The sequence below is a fragment of the Microplitis demolitor genome, chromosome 7 (genome assembly GCF_026212275.2).
Source record: "Microplitis demolitor isolate Queensland-Clemson2020A chromosome 7, iyMicDemo2.1a, whole genome shotgun sequence".
NCBI classification, from domain to species: Eukaryota; Metazoa; Arthropoda; class Insecta; order Hymenoptera; family Braconidae; genus Microplitis; species Microplitis demolitor.
In genome coordinates, this window is record NC_068551.1 from 9,618,717 (window position 1) to 9,635,110 (window position 16,394).

At 28.3% G+C, this 16,394-nt stretch overlaps 2 protein-coding genes and 1 pseudogene across 5 annotated transcripts; 1 reads left to right on the top strand and 2 right to left on the bottom strand.

Annotated features, from left to right (window-relative positions):
• Positions 1-1,125: 1,125 nt before the first annotated feature.
• LOC128668179 (p21-activated protein kinase-interacting protein 1-like) lies at positions 1,126-4,042 on the bottom strand (annotated as a pseudogene).
• Positions 4,043-6,047: 2,005 nt separating this feature from the next.
• On the top strand, positions 6,048-9,564 carry LOC103578722 (snurportin-1). 3 transcript variants are annotated; one of them, XM_008559885.3, is made up of 7 exons: positions 6,048-6,673; positions 6,791-6,922; positions 7,007-7,070; positions 7,916-8,153; positions 8,740-8,928; positions 9,002-9,376; positions 9,436-9,564. In XM_008559885.3, exons 2-7 carry the CDS (start codon positions 6,904-6,906, stop codon positions 9,472-9,474), a joined length of 924 nt encoding a protein of 307 aa, XP_008558107.1. In that variant the 5' UTR covers positions 6,048-6,673; positions 6,791-6,903; the 3' UTR covers positions 9,475-9,564. The 3 variants fall into 3 exon arrangements, with proteins under 3 accessions (XP_008558107.1, XP_008558106.1, XP_014295661.1); XM_008559884.3 differs by having other exon boundaries at positions 6,049-6,673; positions 6,791-7,070; XM_014440175.2 differs by lacking the exon at positions 7,007-7,070 and having other exon boundaries at positions 6,049-6,673.
• LOC103578723 (uncharacterized) lies at positions 9,525-16,011 on the bottom strand. Of its 2 annotated transcripts, none has more exons than XM_053740714.1 (6): positions 15,971-16,011; positions 14,720-14,859; positions 14,442-14,653; positions 11,631-12,007; positions 11,381-11,552; positions 9,525-9,740 (listed from the first exon to the last, which is right to left on the bottom strand). In XM_053740714.1, exons 2-6 carry the CDS (start codon positions 14,829-14,831, stop codon positions 9,621-9,623), a joined length of 993 nt encoding a protein of 330 aa, XP_053596689.1. In that variant the 5' UTR covers positions 14,832-14,859; positions 15,971-16,011; the 3' UTR covers positions 9,525-9,620. The 2 variants fall into 2 exon arrangements, with proteins under 2 accessions (XP_053596689.1, XP_053596688.1); XM_053740713.1 differs by lacking the exon at positions 15,971-16,011 and adding an exon at positions 15,025-15,169.
• Positions 16,012-16,394: the final 383 nt, after the last annotated feature.

Consider the following 16,394-nt stretch of genomic DNA (forward strand, 5'->3'; position numbering starts at 1 on the left):
AGTTGCAAAAGCTGAAGTTGTCGATAACTTGTCGTCAAGTTGGTCGGAAACTAATGAATGACCAACTTTTTCTCGATCAACTCGTGTTATCAGGGTAATTATGCCAAATTTTTTTCTTTATCATGAAATATCCCTGCAATTTAATAACTTTCCCATTTGAAAACACTGCCACAACCAGTTCTGCCATGAAAATCTGGTACATTTTCATCTCTACCATAAAAATCCCTACTCCAACTATAATTCTATTAAGATCAGTTCTACCCTAACTTTTCTACCATTAGACAATTATACCATATGAAAATCCTACCAAAATATTACTGTATCAATTATTTTTTATACAAAATTTTTTCATTACCACGAAACATCCCTTCAATTTTGTAACTTTACCATCTGAAAACTCTACCACAACCATTTCAGCCATGAAAATCTGATCCAAATCTATGTATACCTGAAATATCTATGCCATTTAACAGTTGAACCAAATAAAGTCTACCATAAATATTTCTACCCCTTATTAAATTTACCACAACACAAATTTACAAAAAAAATGCTTAACCAATTAACAAATTTGCCTAATAATATTTCTATCTCATGATAACTCTAACACTTTTTTAACTCAACCAGTTTAAAACACTACCATAATAATCCCTACCATGAGAATTAAACTTCTTTACCTCATAAATGTGTTATCATATGATAAAAAGTACAGAAAATATCAATTAACTTCCGTCGGTAAGATAGACATTGTGGTTACATAGCTATTATCTAGATTAAAATTTAAATATTATCTTTTGATAAAGCTATGTAAGAGCATTATACTTTTGGAATTGGTTGTAATAAATTTGATACAATTATTAATTTGGTGCAAAATATTAATAGTCTTTATAATTGCGAAATATTAAATTTTTTTTTTTTAATTTATTACTGCACAGTTAACAATTCTATAATTATAGATTAATATATTTTTTATTGATATATTTATGGATAATTAAAGTTACTTTTATTATTTACAATGGATGAAATATTCGTTTTATCAATTAATCATTAAGAAAAAAATGACTCGTTGAAATAATCTTAAGTTATAAATTTTTATTTAATTTTCAATGACATTAAGAGTACATTAAAATAAAAAGGAATTTGTTACACGAACGGCGCTTTGAAGTCTAAGCTTATTGAGGGGGCACATGCACCCAATCATTTTTATATGATTGGGATACTCTGTCGAATAATTTAAACTTTTCAAAAGCATAGAAATGTCCTCTAGGAAGTCCGACAAATCCTCCACACAAGTGTATACACTCTGATAATTCTACTCTATAAATTATTGATCATAAAGACCAATTGTACATAAACCTAAAATTATAAATATTTTATGATTAATAAATAATGTAGATAAACATTTTTAGAAATAAATTTGTATTGTATTAGTAATGTCGTACATTTACGGTGTAAAATTATTATGTAATAAAGTAATTATTATAATTATGTCAGTGTCGAAGCTGAGACAATATATTTCCCTTTATGGCCAAGAAACTTGACACGCGTGTCGTGACCAACAGTTGACAAAAGTTCCGACACTTGTTCTGTGTCTCAAATTTTCAGTGTACCATTTTCCAGTCCAATAACGATAACATTGTCGCTGATAAATTCAACACAAACGATTTTAGAGTCCAGTGTAATTTCAGCACAAAGACCAGCATTTTCCACCGTGTAAGCGTCCAGCTGATTGTTTGCCACCATCAAATATTTTAAACCGTCTGGACTCCACCGTAAGACGGTTATATTTTTAGCATTAAGTTTCAACATCGGTACTAAATTCGTCGCGTAAGCTTGTTGTCCTTTTACCAGGATCCATGTCTGAATTACTCCGTCAGTATTAACTGATAATGCTCATTTACCAGTGAGATGAACTGCTAATGTATTTAATTTTGAATTTTCGTGAGCTGACGTCCAATGTTTTTTCAACTGCCAATTTCCACATCTTACTAATCCTATGCTGCCATCGCTGCTACAACTAAGGAGATGAGTTGCGTCTGGTATAAATGTTACAGAATTTACTGTACCTACAAATGGAGTTTAAATAAATATTAATTGGTCAATATATGATTAATAAGTTATGAGCAACCTACAGTCACTACGTACTGCAAAATTTTGTAATATGATTTGAATTTAACTATTTATTAAAAACTCTACTCTAAAATTTATTCAGAATCTCTTGCTTATTTTTATTTCCATTGAAATTTAATAAGAAAAATCTGATCATTAATTCGCAAACTTATTAATTTCGGCGATTGTAATATCAGGAGATTCTATAAGTGGGGGGGAGCACTGAGAATGTCCTGAATTTCAGAAAAAAAAAAAAAAAATAAATAAAAAAATGCATATGTAGAAAACTTAAAAAACTAATGGTGCAATTTTTTCAAATAGATATTTTTTAATTTATCATTTTTCAAAAATCAAAGAATTATTAGATGTCAGCTAATTTCATTATGTCTGAATTTGAATGCAGCAGACATGAGACAATTTATAAATTTTAAATAATTAAATTCAAAATAATGCGCGTACTGATTTTTCATTAATTTAAATATTCATTTTTTAATTTTTATTCTACTAACATTTTATTTATTTATTCAAAAATTTAAAAAATTGCCACTTGTCAGACATTCGCACTCATAGTAATATAGATAATCAAATATATAGATATATAAATATGAATGTGAATATAGCAGACATCAGAATTTATAATTATTAATAAATAGAGTAAATAATTAATAAAATAAAATTTTTATAATATACGCATTTCAAAAATTTTGAAATTAATAAGGGCATGTTTTATGAATATTATTTTTTAAATTATTTACTCTATTTATTTTTTATGTATAATTTTAAATTCTGATGTCTGCTACATTTAAACTCAATAAATTGATTAATTACCATTGTGATGGATCAATTTTCAAGATTCCGTACGACGTTTTATATCATAAAGATTTATACAATCATCAGCAGCTCCTGATATGCCAAATAATTTTTCCTAGATAATACTGTTCTGATACTGGCAGATGATCTTTTGTAGCTAAACTTTGTTCTAGATTATATTTCTGCCAATAAAAACAATTTTTTAAATTTTATTCACTTAATATCACTGACATAAATAATTAATAAACTTAACCTATTAAGTACTATATAATTACTATTATAAAATAAAACATACCTTTTCCTTCTTGTGACTCAAATACAATAATTCTTTTTTTTTTTAATGATAATCAAAGTAAATAAAAAAAATTTTGAGTTGCCGTTGAAAAAAAAAAAAAATTCTTAATTTTAAATGAATTTAATAGAATTAAATTTTTTAAGAAGAAATTTAAATATAGTATCCCTCAATTTTCCACAACATCTAATAATCATAAACCGTCATAATCGTATTAAAATTTTCTTAATTTATTTATTTTTCTTGTAACCTATTTCTTTATTATCTTAAAAGTTAATTAATTAAAATTAATTAATTCAAGATCTAAAAGTAGGTCCGAAAGAAAAATTAATAAATAAAAAAAATTTCTATTACGTTTATGACAATTGAAAATCATTAGACTTGTTTAAAACGTGGAGATACATAGTTTTATAAATCCCTTAGTTATTTAAAGTACTGAAGTACATATTATTTCTCACAATTTTTTAAAAGTATTACGCATATGCTATAAATAGAAAAAGAAAAATTGTTTACAAATAATTAAACATACAGATTATTAATAAGTCAATTTATTTAAATTTTCATGCTATTTGCAGACTACAAGTATTAAATAAAATAAACTTTTTTTTTATTCTTACTACTAATTAGTTATTTTAAAATTCAAAAATTATATATATATATATCTGAAAATTTGAGACACAGAACAAGTGTCGGAACTTTTGTCAACTGTTGGTCACGACACGCGTGTCAAGTTTCTTGGCCATAAAGGGAAATATATTGTCTCAGCTTCGACACTGACATAATTATAATAATTACTTTATTACATAATAATTTTACACCGTAAATGTACGACATTACTAATACAATACAAATTTATTTCTAAAAATGTTTATCTACATTATTTATTAATCATAAAATATTTATAATTTTAGGTTTATGTACAATTGGTCTTTATGATCAATAATTTATAGAGTAGAATTATCAGAGTGTATACACTTGTGTGGAGGATTTGTCGGACTTCCTAGAGGACATTTCTATGCTTTTGAAAAGTTTAAATTATTCGACAGAGTATCCCAATCATATAAAAATGATTGGGTGCATGTGCCCCCTCAATAAGCTTAGACTTCAAAGCGCCGTTCGTGTAACAAATTCCTTTTTATTTTAATGTACTCTTAATGTCATTGAAAATTAAATAAAAATTTATAACTTAAGATTATTTCAACGAGTCATTTTTTTCTTAATGATTAATTGATAAAACGAATATTTCATCCATTGTAAATAATAAAAGTAACTTTAATTATCCATAAATATATCAATAAAAAATATATTAATCTATAATTATAGAATTGTTAACTGTGCAGTAATAAATTAAAAAAAAAAAATTTAATATTTCGCAATTATAAAGACTATTAATATTTTGCACCAAATTAATAATTGTATCAAATTTATTACAACCAATTCCAAAAGTATAATGCTCTTACATAGCTTTATCAAAAGATAATATTTAAATTTTAATCTAGATAATAGCTATGTAACCACAATGTCTATCTTACCGACGGAAGTTAATTGATATTTTCTGTACTTTTTATCATATGATAACACATTTATGAGGTAAAGAAGTTTAATTCTCATGGTAGGGATTATTATGGTAGTGTTTTAAACTGGTTGAGTTAAAAAAGTGTTAGAGTTATCATGAGATAGAAATATTATTAGGCAAATTTGTTAATTGGTTAAGCATTTTTTTTGTAAATTTGTGTTGTGGTAAATTTAATAAGGGGTAGAAATATTTATGGTAGACTTTATTTGGTTCAACTGTTAAATGGCATAGATATTTCAGGTATACATAGATTTGGATCAGATTTTCATGGCTGAAATGGTTGTGGTAGAGTTTTCAGATGGTAAAGTTACAAAATTGAAGGGATGTTTCGTGGTAATGAAAAAATTTTGTATAAAAAATAATTGATACAGTAATATTTTGGTAGGATTTTCATATGGTATAATTGTCTAATGGTAGAAAAGTTAGGGTAGAACTGATCTTAATAGAATTATAGTTGGAGTAGGGATTTTTATGGTAGAGATGAAAATGTACCAGATTTTCATGGCAGAACTGGTTGTGGCAGTGTTTTCAAATGGGAAAGTTATTAAATTGCAGGGATATTTCATGATAAAGAAAAAAATTTGGCATAATTACTATTTCATATAGTAATATATTGGTAGGATTTTAATGCGGTATGATCAGCAAATGGTAAGAAAGTTAGGGTGGACTTGTTCTTGGTAGAGTTACATTTGAGGTAGAGACTTTTACCCTGATAGCCAAGTTGGCGAGAAACTGGCGAGAAACTGACGAGAAACTTGCAGCCGCAACTGGAACCAAGTTGATCGCCAACAGTTGGTACCTCCAATAGTTGATGGACACTTTCTGAGAAAGTTGGTGGCAAAAGTTGCTTGCAAAAGTTGGTGATCATAAGTTGACGGTAAGTTTACTTTCAATTTCCTCATAAACTTGCATTCCAGTTGCGGCTCCATACTGCCGCCAACTTTCTGAGAAAGTTGGCGGTAACTTGTAGCCAAAAGTTGCAAAAGCTGAAGTGGTCGATAACTTGTCGTCAAGTTGGTCGGAAACTAATGAATGACCAACTTTTTCTCGATCAACTCGTGTTATCAGGGTATATTGGTAGGATTTTAATGCAGTATGATCAGCAAATGGTAAAAAAGTTAAGGTGGACTTGTTCTTGGTAGAGTTACATTTGAGGTAGAGACTTTTACGGTAGAGATGTAAATGTGCCACAATATTTTTATTAGTGATTTTCAAATATAGAGACATTTTTTATAGGGATTTTTTTTTGTTCACTTATTTTACAATACATATTTATATTTTATTAATATACATATATTTTTAATTATTGAATGTTTTTTTTGCAACTTTTTATTTTTATATTTTTACATTTGTATGAAAGTAGTCATATCCATTTTTATTTTGAGACATTTTTTTTTACCGATTCTATGCTACCGCTCAAGAATTATTAGCCAGTATTGTACCTTTACCCTCCATACTTAAAAGTATCAATATCAATTAACCCGTATATAACAAACGTTCATCTACATTCATTATTGCAATTAATCAAAAAAACATTTTAAAATGAATACTTAAAATAGTTTCATTTTATAATCATTTAAAGCTAATGAGAATTGACGGAAGTCAATATTCACAGTGTACTTACTTTGGAAAATATTGTGACCAATACAAAATTACGAATACAATCAAAATTATCAATAAAATTTGATTTTTTCATATGAATTTCTAAATCATTTAATTTAAAAGTATATCAGTATTAATTCATTTTGTCTTAAGAATTGTGGTATATATATATATATAAATATATTTATAAAAACAACCCACGCTTATTTCTTTAACTCGAAGAAGTGAATTTATCAGTAAAAAATTTATGAGCAAGATTAAAGTACAATCGATACTTTGCGCTTCAGGTGAGTTACTTTTATTATATTTTTTTTTTTCTTAAATTTGAATAATGAGTTTAGTTAAGTTATATTTCATGCACAAAAATATTTTAGTTGAATTATTTATTTATTTTTTTTTTTCAGCCGAGCATATCTAACCTCTGATACACTTAATGTGTAAACACTTGTTAACGATAATATTTATGAAATATTATTTTACTTAATAAAATAATTGTTTATTATATTTCATTATTAACATGATTCAACCAGTTGCAAGTGAGTTATTAGAGGACATTAATGAAAAAAATATCCGTTCGGTATTTTACAAAAAACCAATTAAAAAAAATAATTATAATTTAGACGTTGATTACAATGACTCGCCTCAAGAAATTAGACGACAGGATTTATTAAAACGCCAGAAAGAGTAAGATTTAAAATATAAGTTTAATCATAAAAAAAAAAAAAATCTGAAAACCGCCTGACTCTGCGGGCCAGTCCCAAAACTTCCCGTTGTTTCCGAGCTCTCTGAGCTCGGAAACATTATCTGGGAATTTTTAAGTTCTTCGAGCTCAAAAATTTGTTAGGCCGGTAAAACATACCTTCACTGAAAAATTATAATTTTTGTCCGACGATATCTTTGGAACGAATGAACCGATTTGAACGTCCTTGGTGGCAATCGAGAGGGCTCAACAAGGCTTAAAACTGATTACATTTTGAGGCGAATCGGGCAAGTGGTTTATGAGATAAATGCAAAAAACCAAAAACAAAAAAAAATTTTGTTTCGATTGCCGTCAAGTACGTTGAAATCAGTTCATTCGTTCCAAAGACATCGTCGGACAAAAAAAAGTTCACACACACACGGACACGGACACACACGGACGTTCATCCTGGAATAGTCAGAATAGCTTCCTAGGACCTCAAAACGTCGACATCTGATGAAAACTCGATTTTCAAAAATCGGACCAAAACCAATAACTCCCCTTTTTTTAAAAATTTGCAATTTTCTTAGCGGGAAGTTAAAAAAAGAAACAAGAGAAATGAATAACATAATCGATGTAAAATTAAAATATAAAGTCGAGTTAATAAGAGCTAGCACTCAAATAAATTAGTATGTATTTATGAATTAAAACCTTATAAAAATTTTTATTAATAATTGAACTCTCATTAAAAACTAATTGAACATCGTTTATTTAAAGTATTTAATTAGCTGAAAAGAAAATTTACTTTACGGAAAAAATGTGAATGAATGTTTCCCAATTATTATTTTAGAAGCAGAAACGCTATTGTAAATTCAGCTCGTGCAATACTAGAAGACGTTTTATTATCAGAAGATGAGCATAAAGAGTCAATGGTAATTGATAATAAAAGTAATTCAAAGAAACGTAAACTTTATATAAATACATTGATGTTGTCAGAATGGATGATTGATGTACCTGAAGATTTTATTGATAAATGGTTTATGTTACCTTGTCCAAAAGGACGACGTGCTTTGATTGTTGCTTGTAAAGTATGTATTATTTAAGGCTGTACATCTAAACCGCGGTTAAAAGAGGTTAATTAGCTGGCTTACTCATCAGCTTAGCTGATTTAGCCGGTTAACTCAAAATAGATTAGCTAATTAGCTAAGGGTTAAAACGGTTAATTAAATTTTTTATTAATTCGCCATTAAATGCTAGGAGACAAGTAGAGATAATAAAATTTTAAGCTGAAGAAACAAATGTAATACACCTAGATACATAAAAAAATTTTAAAATAAAATAATTAAAATTTATAAGATTGTGAAGTTCAAATTATAAATTTGTTTATAATTTTAACATTGAATAGCAAGTTAATAAAAAATTAAATTAACCGTTTCAGCCCTAAGCTAACTAGCTAAGCTAATTTGAGTTAACCAGTTAAACCTTTGGCTAATTAGCCAAGCTAATTAAGTTAACCTGTTAAATCGGCTAAGTTAACGAGCTAGCCAGCTAATTAACCTGATTAACTTTTTCAGTCAGTTAAGCCGGTTTAGATGTATAGCCCTACTATTATTACTTAATAAAAATTTTGAAAATTATAAGCTTTAAATTTTAATTGTAATTCAAAAATTACAGGGTAAAACTCAAGTATTTACAAGACGAGGTAATAAAATTATTGAATTTAATTCAGTATTACCAGGAGGAAATTATGGAGAACACAATAAGAATTGTACTATTTTAGATTGTATATGGGTTAGAAAAGAACAATCATATTATGTTCTTGATGTTTTAAGTTGGTCCAATCAAACATTTCTTGATTGTGATGTATGTTGCTATTTTTAGTAAATCATTTACTGATTAGGTATCTTATAATTATTTAACTGTTAATGTTTTTTAGGCTGAATTTCGTCATTTTTGGCTAAATTCTAAACTCGAAGAGACTGTAGGATTAAGTACACAAAGTAAATTAAATCAATATCCAATTTTATCATTACCAAATATTTTTTGTAATGGAAATTTAACAAATTTTTTACAAAATTTGTCACCTAGTCTTCCATTAGATGGAATTTTATTTTACCATCGAGAAGGATTTTATATGAATGGGCGCTCACCGCTTGTAACTTGGCTGAAACCGTTTATGATGTCTGAAGTGCTGGGTATTTCGGTTCCGTTCGAACTAGATGAAAAACCAGATGGATATATTGATTTTAGGCAGTACATTCTTTCGAAAAATTGTAGGAAAAAAAATTCAGATGACTTGAAAGAATTTCTGGTAATAAGATTATTATAATTGCTTAATAAAGAAATGTTATTAATTTTTTTTTCTTACAGGTAGATGTGATGGATGTTAATACTTGTGACGAAAATTGATGTAAATAAAAATATTTAATCTAATTTATTTAAATAATTTATAATTTTCATAACTAATATTTTATAAAATGAAAACAATCTTTACACATATTTATTCACTTGCAAAAATTGTGTCATTTAGTTTTCAAAAGTTTTTACTTTAATCTTTACGTTAACTCAGAACTTGAATTTGTTACTGAATCAAAATTCGTGTATAATATTTGAAAAGCTTTTTCATTGAAATACAATAAAATTTTATGAAGAACATCTGTTGTCTTGGCATAAATCTGCAATTATATTTAAATTAATTTATTTACAAAAGATAAACATTAGTAGTTAAATTAAGGGGACCACCAGTGAAATTTTGAAAAATCATTTTTTTTGCCTACTTCGATGTCTATACATTGAAAAATAACATACTAAAATTTCTAGTGCATATTTCGAATAATTTTTTTTTTTTTTTTTTTTTTTTTTTTTTTTTTTTTGAGTTACAGCCGGCTGAAGAGCAGCCGCTTATCGATTCTCGAAAATACATTTTTAAAAATTGCTGCAGTTATAACTCAAAAACAAATCCGGTCGATTTGATTCGAATTACAGCTTCTTTGGTAATTTTCTATATTCAGGCTTCACACATTTTTCAACACGGTGAATTGAATTTTCTGTATGTGTTTATGTCTCTAACACTAGATATCTATCTGAACTTTGTAATTAAAGTGTACAAAATTGATAGAAATAACATAAAATCATGCTAATTTTCAAAAATTAAATTAAATTTTTCTAATACATTTAAGTAATTTTATATAATACCGTAAGAAGGACGGTGGCGATAGAAAGGTCTAACGAAGAGTATAAAAAAAAAGTTTTTAAACTCTTGCAATAATGGAAAATCGGCATATTTTGTGTTATTTCAATACTTTTACGGTGTACAACAGCTCACCTAACATTTTGATGCAAGTAGTTTGGACGGTATCCGCCTCCTTTTGCTAGTATAGTATCTTGCTGAAGCCTACAATACTGTTTTACGCCGGCGCGTGCTAGTAAGAGATGTAGTCTAAGACAAGAGTGCGTTAACATAGCCTTACTGACGAGTGCGTTAACGTACTCAGGACGAAACCATACACAATATGGCAAACAGGCATATATCTTAAGTTTTGGTGTTTGACTTAAGAGTCAGTACATAGAATAATAAGAAAATTATTCCATTTAATGCAGTGCAGCACGGAACTAAAGAATATCAAAGAAAAATCCAAAATATGAGCATTTTTACATCTTAGGTATAAACTTATAGCTTTTTGACGCTTAATGAACATCTAATTAAGCAAATGTAATTTCAATTCGCCGACAAATGCTCGCAGTTGAAATTGGTCTCATAGCAATTGGTCTATTTTAGGATTTTTGCTTCTAAAAAACAGGTGGAGCCGTGATTCTAAACAATTACCGCTTCTTTTATATATGTTTCTCCGTACCGCGAACCTCCAGTTTTTCGATCGAATCAAAAATGTTATTTGGACAGGCCGAAAATCATTAGATTGTTGCGCAAAATTTGAAATTTTTTTTAAAAGCTCCGCCATTTGTTAAATTTTGTTAAATTTCAATTTTTTTTAGCTCAAGGGTCATGGTACGGTAAAAAATACCTTCTAGTTTAATAAACTTTTTGGTTTTTTTTGATTTCATGGACTGCGAAGGTCGCTACCACTGTAGCGGTGGAGGGGGAGGGGGCGGTTGAGCGTTAAGAGATTGTGAATAATTCGCTGAATTTTGAATTTCTTAGTCCCAAAGTTTTATCTTGTATTGATTATATATCCACTAATGTATCCTTAATACATTCCATGCAATAGTTATCTTTAAAAAAAATTCCTCGAAAATCATTATTTTTTCAGGCAGTCACACTAGTGGTCCCCTTAAACAAAAAAAGAAAAACACTTACTTTATTATCCATTATTTTAAAAGTTGGAAAAGTCATCCTAAATAATTTTGAAAGACCGAGTTGTAATCCAGCGCCAACCAAAGTTTGTCTTAATAATACTTCATGAAATAGTTGGACTGGTTTTAATAAAACTTCTGAATCATTATCATTATCATCTGAAGAATCGCTAATTCTACAATTAAAGGTAAAATAGATTATAGTAATAAATTAATCAATTCCAAGATTAAATAATAGTCTATATAAATCTTACGCATTCCATAAATCACTGAGAGTTGATACATCACACGTAAAGCCAATACTATCTGTAATTGAAGTATTTGGAAGTTTATATTCTAGTTTAACTTGTCCTTTTGTAGGGTTATTTTTATTATGTTGTAATATTGCAGGTAAAAGCCACTGCAAATCTTCTTCTGTTGCTAAAAGTGGAATAATTGTACAATCGAACATAATATTCAGAGTTTTATTAACTGCTCTTATCGCAGTTTTGTTGCCGCGACACAACAAAAGTGGTAGATTAGCTGATTTGTCATTCTCTGTATCATTAATAGTAGACCCCCAGGATGTTATAAGACCAGTATAAATGCAATTCGATACTTCCTCAGTTAATTTTCTTGCGAAGACTTCAATCTGAAATAGTAAAATAAAATATAATTCTTGTTTAGATTAGTACTTAAAAATTCAAAAAGTTTCTTCAGAAAAAATAGAACGTAGATCAATAGTTGTTGTTTATTTTCAACTTTTACAACGTATCGTCTGAAAAATTATCACTTTTTTAAGCTCTCGAGTTGACCCAACTCCTTATTTAAAAAAGGCCATTCAGCAGCCGAAATGGAAATAAATTTCATGATATCTATGTGTATAAATAGATATATATATAAAAAATGTATAGCCAGAATTGGAGGCGTTGGGAAAGCCACAAAAAAGTTTTTTTGAAAATCATCAAAAACGAATGCAATAGCAAAAGTGAATGCTATCGTCGTGTCAAGTGGCGTTCTATCGTATAAAATACATATGGGTCATTCCACCAAATAAAGTTATTTTTACGGGGCGACCCTTGTCGATTTAGTTAAAACTTTGTGGAGCCGTGCTATTTATTAAAAAAAAAAAATTCTCTGAAAATTTGAGACCTCAATATAAAGCTGTTTCAAAGTTATGATTTTTTGAATATTCAAAAAATTTTTTGTTGTTCTTAACTTTTTTATTAATTTTTTTGAGACAGACAAATTTTTTCAAAAAATGAGCACATCACAATTTTTTGTAAGAAAAATTCTCAGCTTTTTAATGAAAATATCCATTTTTTTTTTAAGTTACAAAATTCCCTTTAAAATTCGATTAAAGTAGAAAAAACGATTTTTATGACTGTGCGGTGCTTGATACATCAAATTTGATAGTTTTTTCTGAAGGCTGAGGCTTCTTCCACAAGATATGTAATTTTCACGGTGTGCAAATTTTTTGTTTAAACAAATAAAATAAAACGTAGACTCTCTATGATTAAGAAACTTTAATTTTCAACTTTTTTGAGAATATTAATAGATTTTTAACACCCCTGATTAAACGAAACGATTTGTGGTGATTAAAACTGTTTTAATCGTGTTAAATCATCATGAATCGTCAATTAATGATTAAAAAGGATTAAAAACGATTAAAATTTCAAATCGTCATAAATCGTTTTTAATCTTCATGCAGGACCAGAAATCATGATGACTTGAAATTTTTAATCATCATGAATCGTCTTTAATCGTAAAATAATAAATCGTCTTTTGACGATTAGAGACGATTAAATCTGAAAAACCATGACAATTATGACGATTAAAGATGATTACATTTTTAATCGTTTTTAATCGTCACGAATCGTTTTGTTTAATCAGGGACAAACATATCCCAGGCTATTAATAATAGTTGAGAAAGTGTGCAATGCTTGTGTGCCTTACACCGTATTTGACTCAGGGTCAAAAATCCAAAATAGAAACAAAGAATTTAAAAAACAAATTAAAAAAATTACAAATTTTTAAGTGATTTTCAACAGGTCGTAACTCGAAGGAAAATGGTCGTACAACAAAAATAAAAGAGGCGAATTGTAGCTTCAAGTGTCTAGTTTTCTAATCTGGTCTTGAAGTTTTTTTTTCACGGTTCCAAAGTAATCAAAAGTCCATGATAGTTATCGAAAAAAATTTATTGATGCTCGAAGACCGTTTTTAAAAAGAATAAAAATTTGGAAATTTTTTTTTTCGATGGTTTTCTTAGGATTACTCCGGGATCGTGCATAATAAAAAAATTTTAAATTAATTTCTTAATTTTTGTGAATAGTGTATTATTGAAATTTTTTTTACATTTTTTACTGTCGCAATTAAAGTCCCGGATACTTTTTGAAATTCCCTGACATTTCCCGGTTGCATTGAATTCCCTCATAATTCTCGGTTTGTGGCCACCCTGCGCTAGACAATAAACGATAATCATTAATTTCTTACATTCGATTCCCCTTATTAAAGTAAAGTAGAATATTTTTTAAAAATAAACATTAATTTAATGCAGAAATGGGACTCTTATTTCGGCCTATTAAAAACTTTATTGTGGCTTCAGAAGTTTATTTATCTTTCGATAATTTATTTAACTCGACCGCTTGAATAATAAAAATAAATTATCAATTAATTTTGATTTTCACGTGAATTTGCGGATTAAAAAATTGAAAAATGTTTCCTTAAAGTCTCAAACTGACACTGCATTTATTTTTTCCAACTTTTCAAATCCTTGCAACTAACTCTAAATTAAGATATTTTACAGTTTTATATTTATTTCTTATCGGCTTGAATTAAATAGGTGATTAAATAAAAAGAAAACAAAATACAAATTTGATTAAATTACAGATTTAAAAAGCAGGAAAAATGTTGCCGGATTTCTGTATATTTGCCTTTTGTTTAAAACCTCCGGTTCAATTTTATAGAATTAAAACTTAAATTTTACTGCTTCCTACATGATTTAGTTAGTTTTTAATCAGTCATTCAAATAATTTATGATACCATTAAAAAAATATTCATTTTAAGCAGAAAGAATAATAAAATACTTTTATTGCCGGCGAATCAGTTTCATTAGACTTTGTAATGTTATTTTCCTCAACTGTAACTTTAGCTTCATATGCAACGTCATGATGAGGTAAAATTGATGCTATTTCCTCTCTCAATCTTTTACCATATAATTTCAAAACTCGTTCATTATCCCACGTGAAATTAAATAATGTTGATACACTCCACATATACCAGGTCTTCTTGATAAGATCTATAAATAAATATTAACCGTTTATTTACTAAAACAAAAAAAACTTTTTATGTTAACAAAATTTACCTTGCAAAATATTAGAGCGTTCATCATTTTCATCAGTGTCAATTGCGGCTAAAGGTATTAAATTAAATTGTTGTCTAATTTTTTGTCTCGCCGATGAATGAGGTGTGTACATTATTTTTGATATTTCACTATAACTTTCTCTGTACATAATAACAAAATGAAATAGTAAATAAATTAATTTACTTATTCAAGACATAACACCAGCAGTCTAAGGAATTGTTTTTACAAATAATTAACACAACTACTGAAAGTTATTTTTTAATTTAATCTCTTTACTAATAAATTAAATTTAACATTATATTTACAATGTATTCATTAAAGGAAAAAAAATTCAATTTATCTATAATAAAAATAATAGTCTAAAAAAAAATTATTTGATTTGAGTAATTTTTTAAAATAAGAAACAACAACTGACAGCCAGTGCTGCCAGAACGTGCGATATTTTTACCCCCTTCTGAGGTGAAATAGCATTGAGTGTAATGGCAGGAGGGGGTAAAAATATCGCACGTTCTGGCAGCACTGCTGACAGCATTGGATATAGATACATATTTGGGTACTATCAGGAAAGCCTACTAATGAAAGTGGCTAAAGAGCAATGTGGCTAAATGTAAACCGGCTAAAAGAGAAGTTGGCAGAAGTTTAGCTGTTCTGATAAAGTGCCTTAATGACTATGAAACCAATTGTAAGTGCACCTATCGTAATATCCACTTTAGCTTGAAATTGACGGTAATTTGATGTTGAAATTACCTGAAATCTGCTGCCCGAATTAGCCGTCAATTTGACAGCAATTTTTTTTCAATTTAAAGGTAAACTTTTACGAAAAAAAAAGCCAGTAATGATCTTTCTTACCATTTCAGAAGGTAAGCAAATTTACACATAAAATTGTCTGTAATTGACGATAAAAAATACCTAACAATTTTTCAAGTCAAATTAATAATAAATTGACATCCAATTTGTCTAAAAATTAAAGACAATTTTTTTCTAGTCAACTGTTGAAATGAATTTGTATTATAATTCGGGCAGTAAATTTACGTCAAATTCAATAGCAAGTTGCATACAAATTGTCGTAAAGAATGGAACAATCCGAAGTTGACGGAATTTTACGAAAATTCATCGAAACTTTTGTAAGTTAACTTTTGCTCAAGCAAACTGTGATATTACCCTGATAGCCACCCTAACTGTAAGTTAACTACAAGCTACTGCTGCAATCTAAAAGTAACTTAAAGGAAAGTATTATCCAGCCAAGCTTACCAGAAACTTTCTCGTTAAGTTAGCCGTAAACTCTTTAGGTAAGGAAGCCGGGTTGGCTCACTGTTGACTGGTAGACTAGTGGCACTGCACACGGCCACTTCCAACATGTTCAGCGTGCTTTAGCCACTTTCATTAGCAGGCTTTCTTGATGGTATCCCATATTTACAACCGGCAACAAAAAAATGGCGCCCACAAGCGGGATTTTCAACGTACAATTTTGCCGCGGGAATTAAAAATTCAAATTTAAATAATAAATATAATTTATAATTATTACCGTACCATTTCTCAGTTTCTGACCTTTTCATCTTTTTTGTTTAATTATAAAATGGAAATTTTACGTAAGCGCAGATATACTTTAGTAATATTATATGTATAATATCATAAGAAAAGCTCTGTGAATTATTTATAATACGTGAAAATGAAA

Bases quoted from the DNA above. Each gene is read 5' to 3' on its own strand.
- LOC103578723 (XM_053740713.1), bottom strand. The intron at 12,008-14,441 runs GTATTTTATTAT...TTACTATTTCAG, and splicing joins CTGATTCGCCGGCAATAAAA to ATTGAAGTCTTCGCAAGAAA. The intron at 9,741-11,380 runs GTAAGTGTTTTT...ATATAATTGCAG, and splicing joins TTAAAATAATGGATAATAAA to ATTTATGCCAAGACAACAGA.
- LOC103578722 (XM_008559884.3), top strand. From the start codon at position 6,904: ATGATTCAACCAGTTGCAAGTGAGTTATTAGAGGACATTAATGAAAAA. The intron at 8,154-8,739 runs GTATGTATTATT...CAAAAATTACAG, and splicing joins CTTTGATTGTTGCTTGTAAA to GGTAAAACTCAAGTATTTAC. The intron at 9,377-9,435 runs GTAATAAGATTA...TTTTTCTTACAG, and splicing joins ATGACTTGAAAGAATTTCTG to GTAGATGTGATGGATGTTAA.